This window comes from Nanorana parkeri, unplaced genomic scaffold (genome assembly GCF_000935625.1).
Source record: "Nanorana parkeri isolate BGI_ZX_2015 unplaced genomic scaffold, ASM93562v1 scaffold346, whole genome shotgun sequence".
NCBI classification, from domain to species: domain Eukaryota; kingdom Metazoa; phylum Chordata; class Amphibia; order Anura; family Dicroglossidae; genus Nanorana; species Nanorana parkeri.
Window position 1 is genome coordinate 1,188,536 of NW_017306614.1, and position 12,844 is coordinate 1,201,379.

The 12,844-nt window shown below is 43.6% G+C and overlaps 1 protein-coding gene across 1 annotated transcript in view; it reads left to right on the top strand.

The window, feature by feature from the left end:
- Positions 1-79: 79 nt before the first annotated feature.
- The window catches only part of SLC13A4 (solute carrier family 13 member 4), a 29,970-nt gene continuing 17,205 nt past the window's right edge, over positions 80-12,844 (top strand). The window contains exons 1-2 of the mRNA XM_018558558.1: positions 80-221; positions 4,716-4,844. Coding sequence (XP_018414060.1) covers positions 123-221; positions 4,716-4,844 — 228 coding nt within the window. The 5' untranslated portion in view covers positions 80-122. The remainder of the gene's footprint in view (positions 222-4,715; positions 4,845-12,844) is intronic.

A 12,844-nucleotide genomic window follows, 5' to 3' on the forward strand; every position in this document is an offset into this window, starting at 1 on the left:
CAGGATTAATGGGCACTGAAGGATTTTGAGAAGAGAAAGACTTAGTAAAGTAAATCCGCCATCACACTTACAGTAGCAAGAGAAGAGCTTGGTGTGCGGGGACCTACGCTGCTCGGAGCAGGATGGCGGTGTGGAGTGAGCTCATGAGATCCAGAAACCTCCTGCTTGTCATCTCCATTCCTCTTCTTCTGCTTCCTCTGCCACTATTGAACCCCAGCAGTGTAAGTACCCTTCCGCCATCACTTCCTACTTCTGAACTTTGCTTAAACTTTATCGGACTTATTCACCTTATTAAAGAGGGCAAAAAAGGAAAGTTTGGTTTACCGCTGTTTGGTTGCTGTTGGTTTCTGCACTTTAAATATTGTTTTTTCTGTACTGCTTTATAGTGAACTGACAAAACTTGGCCATAACTGACCTCATATGTTAGTGAATAAGGATTACCCAATTACCAATGACATGTGTTTGTTCTGTAAATTGGAATGTGAAGGTCTGATCGGTAGCTGTAAGCATCACAGGCAGTTCTTATTTTGTGTAACTGAAACTGGGTTTAATTAACAGGAAAGTTGCATTGTGCACAGTGCATAGGGCTTCAACAACCTATTGGGTATCCCCTTTTCACTGATCTGAATGCCCATGTAGGGCAAAGTAACAGGTTCACTTTAAAGCTGAACTCACAGATGAAATACATATGAGGGAGCTGGTTTCCCTGCCAAAGTATTAGTATTTCTGTTCATCCAGTCCTGATTTTTACACAGCACTGCCCCACAGCACAGCCCTGTCTGGCAGGGTAGAAGAGCTGATTATTCTCTGCTGCGGTTCAGTAACACTTAAAGATCTTCTTCCTCCCACCCTGTGACTGGACAGTGAAAGGAGTAGTAGCAGACTAATAAGCTAACCTCTATGCGAATCTCTCTTCTCTCCTTCTATCAGCATGTTACTTGAACTGCAGGGTAATTGACTGGTCCCTTGTGCTGTTTCCCCCCCCTTCTCCTAGTCTGAGCCCTGCTGCACATGACCTATAGGGGGCTGATATCAGGCCAGATTTGGGTATTTACACTGCTTGCATTACAAATACATTTAATATAATAATAATAATAATATATTAATTAATACTGAGCGGCAAAAATGTTGTCTATTATGTTGACATCTACCTGGTGTTCAGCTTAAATGGCAGCCCAACAGGCAGTTTATAATCTCCTTCTTTCCCCACACCCCACTGTTTAGCTGCTGTACTGAAGTAAGAGAGCTTTATATAAGCTCCAAGTTGCGACTTTGGCGCTTGGAGAACGCTGCGGACTCTCTATTACCCCTAATTGTCAGTGTCTGAATGGCCAGTCGCCATGCACCAGTGTTGTCACATGGCAGGAAGGACAGTAAGTCTCATGCCCCTCCCCCCCACCCCTTCCCCAGTATTCAGATGTACCCAGTAATTTTGTGAACGCACTGCTTTGCCCTTATTGGGGAAATGTGAAGTCATAGCTGACCTTCTTCTGAAAATGCTGGTTTTCTGACTTTCTCTGGCCTCTAAACTTTCTAAACCCACAACCCAGAACAAGCATGCAGGTAGCAAATGAAAGTTGTGACTCCTGATGCTCAAATTTATTCTAAGTCAATGACCCAGAAAGTGCTGAAAACTTTGGATCAGCATGTCAGCCAGGTAAATAGAGTTTTCAGAAGGAGGGTGCAGCAATGACAGCCCAAATGTAGATGTATGTAAATGACAGATCTGGGCCTCATTTCTATTGACTAGAAGAAGTAGATGGAGATTCCACTCTTTTATGTAATTATCCTTTAGACATGTCAAATTGTTTTGTTTCGGATCCATTCTTCATTTTTATTTCTTTTGTTTTTCGGATCCGAAATTTTATTCGGATCGTTATACTCATTTCGGATCCATCCGAACATTCGCTTCAGAACAAAGTCACATGACCATGCCTGTAATGCAACCCCCAACAGCCAGAAAACCCATCTGATTGGCCAGAGAACAGTCACATGTCCAAATTAGTTTCATTTTGAACGAAATTCAGATGGATCAGAATTTTTGTTAAACAAGCATTTGCATTTGCTCGCAATCAGACACATTATAATTCGGATACATCCAAATGTCCAAATCTAACGAAATTTGAGCAAGTATCAATTCAGAACTACATGAAATTTACTTGTCTATTATCCATAAAACCTGGACCTTTCATGACATGCTTAGCAAAATAATGTTTAGTAGATTTGTTTGAAAGGGACGAAGAGGCCGGCTGCTGGGATGCCTATTATGGGTAGATCAGAAATCTAGAAGATTGGAAACTTCAACTTGAAGGTCTATATCAGGGGTAGTTTAAAAAAAGGGTATATCAGGGTACTTTAAACATGACTACATGTCCCAACTATGCTGCCAGAGTCTAGTTATGATGCCGTCTTCTCCAACATGTCCAGTGTAACACATAGAAGTTCACTCTGTCTCTCCACACTCCATGTGCTGACTCACAATTAGTATATAGGCCAGGGGTAGGCTAACTCTGGCCCTCTATGTGTTACAATGAACATGTTGGAGAAGACGGCATCATAAGTGGAGGCATAGATAGATGGGACATGTAGTCATTTTTAAAATGTATGTATAGCCATTTGTGTTTTATTTTGGATTGAGTAGGGAAAGGTTAAAACCCCTAACAGGTTATCATTTGCTGTCTCTGTCCTACTGGAGAGATTTCCCTTCACATCCTGTACTGGAGACGCATGAGGAAAGCAAGGATGATTTCTTCTGGTTGACAGTTGTCACCAAAACATTTGTCCCAACTGAATGGTTTATCCTCACCTCTTGCTCTGGTGACAACTCTAAAATTTTGGATTTCCCATTACTAACCTTTCCCTAATTTATCCAAAACTAGAGACAGATTACATACACTTTTAAATCACAGGAAGTCCTCAGATGCTGCATAAATTCTGATGATAAAACAAAACTGAGCAGTGTTTTGGGGCCACTGTGTTGCTTTGACTGGATGAAAATGATGGTGGGAGTGGGTCACGTAGTTCTGTTCCAGAAAGGGCCACAAGCAGCACGAGTGGACAAAGAAGCCACACTGGAATTTGGGCAAATGATGGGAAGTTTTCATTAGCTGCAGAACCACCGAGGGCACAAATATAATCTATTATATAGGAATAAGGGAATATTACCCTACAGCTGGTCTCCGAGTTCAGGCTCAAATACAGTTAGGGCACTGGATAATCCATCCAGTCAGGGGACTAAAGAAATTGAAACCAGTGGGGTTGCCATTTCTGTAATATTCAACATAATTTGTCCTTATTTTGGTAGGTTTTGTAGGTGACTTAGATCTCATCTGCCTGAAGACCTAGCAGGTGATAACTCCCCCACCCTCCCTTCCCTGTTCCTCTCTTTTTTCATTAAAGTAGCTCCCTTTTCCGGTAAAGAATACCAGCATTATAATCTCTTCCCTATTAATTCTGTTGGAAAGCAGTCCCATTTTTCTAGTCTGAACAGTAAAACACTGGCAAGGTGAGAACCTACTCTCCACCCCAGTAACAGCAATACTTTCATTTAGTAAGCCACGAGAGAGCAAACCCACTGCATTAGCACAAGGAACTCCTAAACAGGAAGGGGCATACCGTGTGTGTTTGATGGCATGTGTCCAGCATTGCAGTGTGCATAACAAGTCTTACCAGAAATGCCTGAAAGAAAAACAGAGGGACTGTGGGAGCAGGCTCTGAGACACTCATTAAATAGTACGATTCAGGACAGGTAACATAAGCAGATAAAAATATGACAGCACTTCATGGAAACACAAAACAGCCTCCCATCACTTGCTTCAGGGAATAATTTAAACTGGAGGGTTGGTGATGACCATGAGATAATGAGTACATGAGCTGTTTGTAATGAAAAAATGGACATGTCATGAATGCTAATCATGGAAGACAATATTTATTATGCATTCCCCAATTCAAATCAATCTGAGCATGGTAAGAAAAAAGAACAATAAACAAATGTAGGTGTATCTACTGCCAGGTGGGCTAAGAAGAGTAAGAAATGGTAAAAGCCTATCGTATTTTTCTCCTGTCTTTATCTGGCTTGGACATTTTCTTTTTATTTCCTGTCCCAGAAAAGCAACAGGATGTAGAGAGGAAATTTCCCCAAAAAGTGGGGGAAGTGGACACCAGAACAGATGTCTCCATTGGAATATTTCCCATCATTTCCTATTCTGGTGAGAGCCGTAAAGTGCCTCACAGCAACAGACAGTAGTAAAAAGGGTTCTACCCCTTCCCTACTCTTTCCAAAACTAAATAAAAGTTATGGTTTTACATACATTCTGTTGTTAATATTACTAAAAAATACTTACTTTCCCTGCATTTCTTCCTTCCTCCCTCCATCTTCCTTTCTCCTTTCCTTTCTTCCACCTCTCCCTCTATCTCCTTCATTTCCTCTTCTATTTCTCTCTTCTATCTATTTCTCCTTCTATCTCCAAGTAAAGATTGGGGGTCATTCCATTGGCTTTCAGCACTTACCCATTACCCTTACCCAGTAGCCTGTGTATTCTATCAGGAACAGTCAACACAGGCTTGTAAACTGAATTCAGACTAGGAAATTTAAAGCCTGACTCCCTTGAAACATTGGTCAATTATAACACAATGGACTTTACCTCTATGTATTTATGACAGGTACACTTCAGCAGTCCCTGTTCCACAATCTGACTTTATTTTTCCCTCTGCAGGAATCGTCTTGTGCCTACGTGCTGATAGTGACTGCGGTCTACTGGGTGTCGGAGGCTGTGCCGCTTGGAGCCGCTGCATTGGTACCAGCGTTTCTCTTCCCTCTGTTCGGAGTACTGAAGTCTAGTGAGGTCAGAACATCAACAGAGGCTAAAGTGTGCAGTAGCAGAAACAGACTGCCTGTATTTCTTCTCTGACACAGTACATGACTTGTAACATTTGGCATCCCCACAATTCTTTTGGTTGTGCTGTATCCTAGTAGCGTTGAGCTGTACAATTTGCATTCAGTGGTCATTGCAGTATATATAAATGAGAATGGCAAAGATTGTGGCTCAAAGTTGTAACAGTATATGTGCATGTACATCTAAAAGAATGTTCAGAATACTTGTGGATCTTTTAAACTGCAACAGTTAGGACTTTCCTGTAATCGTTTCAGATTGTAGAGGCACAACTTCCTTCTCAGTACTTGGTTTCCAGCCTCCTCTCTTGCTAAAGGGGGGAGGCACCCATCACTCCGGACATACCTGAACATCCTTTATTTTCCCCATTGCATATAACTTTTTATTAGTTTCTTGAAACTTTGCTCATATGACTTTATTTAAGTGTATCTAAGCCAAAATTGTCTTTTAGCTTTGGATAGAGTACAGATAGGTTTGAGACCATGTCAAGCATAGCACTGACTCCCACCACTTTCCTAGTAGTGTTACAACCAGCAACACCGACAACCAAATGCCACCAGTTAGGTTTCAGTCACTTTGGTCTTTTTGACTTTTTATGGGGAACTCACATGGAAGATGTTTTAGGGATGCAGGATACCCAAAAGTACAAAAGTAGAGGACAGACTGTTCTAAAATAGCAGCAGGCCCTTTAAGAGTGGACTCCAGAAGAACCCTGGTAGTGAGGGAGTAGCCATATACGTCTATGACCCTGCACAAGCAGTCATAGTCCTCCTGTCTCAGAAATCTGGCTTTTGACCCTCTGTGAGAAGACAAAGGTACCTGAGTCTACGGACAAAAAGTTCTTCCAAGGTCCACATGGCTGCTCTGCCTAGCTCCTCTGCAACACTCTTTGGCCAGAATATCCTTTCCACCCCTTCTCCCCTCATGTATACACTCCAGGTTTTGGGCCTTTAGCACATGGACAAGGCCCAGTCAGCAAACCTGTACACCGACATCCTACCATGGGGAGGGCCTGGGGGAAAGAGAACACTTTGGAAAGCTGCCCCACATATTTATTATCTCCCAAACCATACCTCTGAACAACACCATCAGGGATTTGTAAGGTCAACTACACATTCATAACTCAGGTATTGACTTTTCCATTCTGCTTATTGGAGCCTCCGTCACATTAACAAGGCAGAAGCAATCAACCCCACTGAGCTTAGGAAGACCTACAGAGCCAAGAAAAAGGAAAACAACAGCTCAGGCTAGTTACAACTGAGCAACAATACACATTGGGGGGAATTCATAAAACCTGGAGTAGACAGAATCTGGAGCAGTTGCCCATACCAACCAATCAGCTTCTCTTTTCAGTTTGTTCAGCTAAGCATTGAAAATTAAATAGGGAAGCTGATTAGTTACTATGGGCAACTGCTCCAGGTTTTGTATGCTCCAGTTTTGATAAATTCCCCCCACTAAATTAAATTAGGGACACGAAAACTTTGAGCAGGGTCTCTATATAGGCTTACTTTCCTGGTCCATGCTGGAGAAATGTCCCTTCTCAATCTGCATACCTACCATGTGTCCCTCATTTGGAGGGACTGTCCGTCATATGGAACCAAATCCCTCTGTCCCTCTTTACTCCTTCTTTTTTGGTCTGATGTAGAGATATGTATGGAAATAGACCACCAAACATGATATTATGACCATTAGTGCATAATAGTAATGGTGGAAAAAGAAACAATTCTGGGTTTATGGTCCGCATAACTGGGGGCATGCCAGGGGGTGTGTCCATTGACTAAATACATTGGGAGGAATTTATGAAAACTGAAGCGGACAGAATCTGGAGCGGGTGGCCGAGGCAACCAATCCGTTTCTCTCTTCAGTATGTTCAGATAAGTTTTGAAAATGAAAGAGGGAAGCTGCTCCAGATTTTGTGTGCACCAGTTTTGATCAATATACCTCATTGTGCTGGGAGGCGTCCCTTTTTATCATCTCAGAACGTTGTGAGAAATGCTATTCGTCCTGTTGACCAATGTCTCTGGGACAGGAAGTAGGGATTAACCCTTTGCTTCTGGTTGGGTCTCTGGGATAGGAAGTGAAGAGAAATATCTCTAATGGGACACATAATAAGTGAAGGGTAGGCATTCCCTACTGTATAAAAAAAAAAGCTTTTTTTTAGATACTTTAAGGCGAGAAACTATCCCAATTCCTTTTTAAACTGATATTTCAGAGATCCACGAAGGCCCATTGTGGTAACAAACTTTGCCTTGCGATTTGTTTGCCTTTTTTAAAGACCACGGCTATGAGAAGTCCACAACATATTTCTGCACGGGGTCCCTGGGGGGCCCAATTTGTTGATCTGTGGCCTTAAGGCGGATCTGTGAGTTTTTGTAACTCCTGGACAGTGTGGTAAACTAATCCATACTTGGAGATACATTTTGCGCTTATGGCTGGATATTACATTCTGGGAATATTTGCTGAGTTCAAACTGTTTATTGCATACACACATCGATAACAAAAGACAGATCTTGACCTAGACCTCAGGGCCTTGGCCTTCTTCCCTTTTGTCTGGAGCTTCCCAGCGGTGCTGATTAAACCCAGCGTTGCTGGAGTCTCTGCCGCAAATCCCAGCCATTTCATTTCATCAGCATGTTATGCAACAGGCGTAGATGAACTGCTAGCTGTTACAGGACTACAATTCCCAGCATTCCATGGTGCCTGCTGCCCCAAGCATGGGGAAACAGTATTTGACAGCAACTGAGGTGGGGGGGTAGAGATACCTTGTGAAGGGAACGCCAAATATTGTGTCACTGTTGTGTCCATTACTGTACAGCAACTGGAATTTGGGCTAATACATAAACTTTATGGTTTTAACAGGTTTCATAAACACTACATAGACATATGTTGGTTGGTGTGCATTATACGTTTCACTGCTTCAAAATTGAAAATCATTCATTATATTAAAGTATAAGTTATTGTGACTGCCACAGAAGCGGGATCGCCTTAAAGCTGAGCTCCAGGAAAACAGATAAATAGACAATAAAACACATAGACAGGAGCTGGGATATACAGTAAAAGACAAGTCCTCGTTTTGGTCTAGGGGATAAAATATAAAAAATATACTCACCTGGTCCTCCATCCTTCAGCAGTGACCGCTCATCTCTCTCTCTCTTCACTCCAGCTGTGGTATGTCCCTCAGTATCCTCACATCCAATGCAAGTCAATGGACTTGTATTAAACATGAGGATGTTGGGGGGACTTAGACCACCAGAGCACAGGGGAGAAGAGACTGAAGGGACCGATCTAGCAGCCAAGCAGGATGGAGGATCAGGTCAGTATATCTTTTTTATTTTAGACCCTAAACCAAAATGAGCACCTTACCCTTGCAGTGTTGGGGGTAGCCCCATTGCAATGGTTAATTTGTAATTTGCCCCTGGGTTCTTCTTTAAAAATCATGTTAAAATGTTATCATACATGTACACCAGGACAGGCAGAGCGGCATGGCTGCTATGCAGCACAATGTTCGAAGTGTACCTGCTGCCACCTTTCTGACCAGAGCGTCACAGGTTGCTAAGAGGCATACAGGGTGATGTGTAACAACCACACACATCTCCTCACCCAGCTCTGGCCCCTGGGACACTCTGGCCGGTGTCTCACCCAGTTACCGGCAACCAGTGATGTCAAGAGGCAATTGGGACGCTGGCCATAGTTGGAGCCAGAGCTCGGCAGGGAGATAATACAGAGGCCCCCCATACAACCCACCCCACCACCACCCCTAATCCCACCATGCCTCAGGCAGCAAAAAGGCTAGGGACACCCCTGCCCGCAGCTGATTAGTAGACACAGAAGGAGCTTCCTTTGTGTTCAGGAGGAACTCCTTCTGTGTTCAGAGGACCAGATTTGGTCCAAACCTGGGCTTATCCCTAATGAGGAATAAGGTTAAGTACTTAACTTTTTTATAAGTCCCCTGGCAGCTTGCACTCTACAACAATCCGGGGATGTGGTCTGACCCTCAGTGTCCTCACATACAATGTAGGACCATTGATATTTTATTATTTTATTTCTATCGCTCTAGACAAAAACAAGCATGTAACCCTTGCAGTGTGGAGGTGGGACCCACTACAAGGGTAACTTTTTTCCAGGCCGGGATAAAGTGTTTTTTTTGTGGGGGGGGGGAGGGGGCTTTTTTTCCATTTTGCCTATGTAGAAGGTAAGCAAATGAAATCCCCTGCCTCTGGCTGTCACCTTGTCTCGTACACAGGCAGCACATGGTCTGTTTGGAGTAGAAGGCATAACATTATAAACATTCACTTCCTCAGTGGGGTGTCGGAGGGATCAGGAAACACAATGCAGCCTTTCAGCTATGTGGCCACGGGACTCCAGCCCACTCAAATAAGCAGCGTTTTATTAGAAATAACTGCAGATGAATCAGAGGAGGGGAGGCTGGGAAATGAGGTCATCCCAGTGGGGCAAAGGTGGCAGGGCTGCCAAACACGTCACCAAGGTTACTGAACAACTCTTACAATGGCAGATCTGGGGCAAGAGGACCTATCCTAGAAACACAACATGAGCAAGGGGGCATTGAGGGTCATTGTATCACACTAATTGTAAGACAGATTAAAGCAGAACTCCAGCCAAAAATAACTAGATTAAAATGAACAGGCCATTAAAACATCAAATAACAAAACCAGCTTTGGCTGCAATATTCATCTTCAATCCAGAGATTTCCCCCACTGTACTTTTTTTCTGCTGCTGGATATCCTCAATCTGATGGCCATAATCATTCAACCCACTTCCTCTGAGCCCAGTTCGTCCTGGCTCTGCCCCCAACCTGTGACTGGACAGTGAAACACGTAGCAACACAGTGATGAGCTCATCTGTAACTCTGCTGTTTCCTCCTATCAGCATGCTTATTTTCAGCTCATGAACTGATTGGCTCCATCAGCTGCTTCTCCCTCTCATATTCCAGTCCTACCTTATAGGGACTGCAAGAGGTTTATACCAGATCACATACAGGTACCTATAGTAATGACATACAAAATGAATGATGCAGTAATGAACACAGAGCTGTATTAATGTGTATTTTACATCTCCCTGGAGTTCAGTTTTAACATGATATACTATATTTGTAATACACCTTATGATAGGACTCATCAGTGATGCAGGGGGTCACTTCCTGTCCTGGTGACAACTGGTCACCAGGAAAAAGAGAGAATGAGGGTAAAAGAGAGAGAGAGAGAGAGAGAGAGCGAGAGAGCGAGAGAGAGAAAAAGAGTGATAGAGAGAGAGACACAGCAGTAATATCCTTCCAGGGTTCTAACTCTTCCCTGCTCTATCCAAAAAAAACAATCAAGTATTTTAAATACAGTACTTACTTTTCTATTCACTTGCAATGTGCGTGCAAGGAAATTTGACTACTCCTGAAAGTCTACTTCCTGTACCGCTTTCTCCTCTTCTGGGAGTGTGTACTTATTCTCTATGCTGGCCTAAACCTCGTGGATGCCTTCCCAGAAGAGTTGAAGCTGTTATAGCTGCAAAGGGTGGGCCAACTCAATATTGAACCCTACGGACTAAGACTGGAATGCCATTAAAGTTCATATGCGTGTAAAGGCAGGCGTCCCAATACGTTTGGCAATATAGTGTATGTTAAAGAAGAACCCCAGGATTTTTAACCCTTGCAGTGCGCGGGTAGCTTCCAATAACAATATGGGGCTGATTTATATTTTTTTCCACCCTGCATATGGCTGGATGAATGCTGTTTGCACAACACTGCCACCATTAGATGGCGCTGAGGAGCATAGGAAATGCTCCTCAGCGCCATCTAGTGCCAGCACTGCTGTGTAAACGGCATTCCCCCAGCCATACGCTGGATGGAAGAATTATAAATCAGCCCCATATTGTTATCGGAAGCTTGTTGTTGAAAGGAATGGTCTAGTGCAGGAGTACATATGCTCCGGCCCTCCAACTTTGGTAGAAAGCACAATGTTTAGAGCGCACTCCTGTAGGTCAGACACAACTCTGGAGATTATCTACTGGTGGTGTGCGAAACTCCTCATAACAGGGTGAGGGACCCTGTGCACCAATAATAAACAAACAGACTCTTCTTGGAGGAGCGCTACTACCTGGAATCACTTTTATGGGCAATGCTTGTATCAAATACGAGCATAGAAAAACAATCTTCTAGAATGGAAAGGATGTAGACTTACAGTTAGGATATGGGAGACTCTGCCCAAATCTTCACTTCAGGATGTGATGGTCAGGTCCTTCTATCTGGCAGAGTGGCTGAAAAGGGGCTGGGCTGAATGGCTAAATCCCTCAAGTTGTCAGATGTTGAGCTGGTCTTAGAACATATCTGCAATATTGGAGCCGCTTACGTACTCGGCTGGCCAGGCCGGGCCGCGATGGCTGAGATAGGGAGAATGTGAGGGAGAGAGCGAGGAGCCGCGAACAGCGCTGGAGCGCCCGATGCCGTATGTATTGGCAATGCTGTCAGGCTGCTGTCTCGAGGTGTCCGATGGTCTCGCTGGCAACGAAAGTCGCTGAGGACTGAACGGGGGGTGGAGGTGCACGGTGGGTAGACGGCTACGCGTTTCGAGGAGATTCCTCTTTATCAAGCCACAAGAACCTGTGGTGCAACTGCAAATCCCATTAGCAATTGCAAGACCCTGACAATCACAGGCATGACTCCCAGAGGAGTTTCGCCACAGCTGGAGGGCCTGAGTTTGCCCACCCCTGGTCTAGTGACAGGGTCTCTTAAAAATTTGACCCAAAACCATTATTTATTATTATCTTTACAACACACTAATAATATTTTCATTCTGCTGATCTCTTCCACATATCGTCCTAACATTGTACATAAGCCTTTCGATCCTCTATACTTTTCCTGAAGATGTGATCATTCTCAGTACACATGTTTCCGGATTCTTCCCCCCGGGGAGTCTTTCTTCCCCAGAATTTAAGCAGAAAGTTATAACAGAGAACGTTATTTAGAGTTCCACCTAATCACAAGAGTCCATTATAATAATGAATTTCTGATGTATGAACTCAGTCTGGAAGTGGATCTCCCAGCTGTTAATATGACATGTGACACGTTCCCGTCTTTTTCATGTATCGCGCTTTTCACCGCGCTCATACGGTCTTGTTTATATCCTGACTCTATTTTATAAAGCCCCCACCGTGATCAGTTCAGCAGAATCACAGACGTCGCTTTCCCTGGAAAAATGACGACACTAATCATCCAAATTCCCAGCAGATTTCACAGTAATTACATTTTTTATCACTGTGCAGAAATCCCCCAATAAAAACAACTTTTATTGTGTGTTCAGCTGAAATAAAGATAAAATGAACAATGTGATTACCTTTCACCGGGTCATTCATCATGATAATTCTCCCTTCGCTGGTTTTATAATGGCGCTTACACATCAGACAGATCAGGGGGAAAAAAACTATTCATATTTCACAGTATTCACTAGAAAGTATCAAAAGCTAATCACAGACAATTCATTTATTTAGGTTTGGATAGAGTGAGGAAGAAATAACATTTTGCCCAGGTTTTGAAACTATCTGTGACCCCATTGTATAAATGTGTCCTCGCTTCCTGTCCCTGTGGCACCTTACAGGAAAAGGGGGTGAGATGGTTGTGATGAGACAGGAAGGCATGGACTGCAACAAAAACACTTTAGATTCTTGGTTCTCAACTGGTGGGTCATGACCCAAAAATGGGTCGCGAGCCCATGTTCAGTGGGTCACCACATGCCTTCCACTTTTCTAGGTGAGAGTCTACTCTGCCTCCCCCTAGCACAACACTGCCAGTTCTCGTGCCAAGCAGCCATTGAAAATATGATGCTCGGAGCCGAGTGTCAGCTTTTGGTGGGAATAGGATGGTGCTATGGCCTAGAGGGAGCTCCATCCATACGTGCATTGCTTACAGCTCCCTTGCATGTTCTGTAGAGGTGACTGGACCAGAGTGA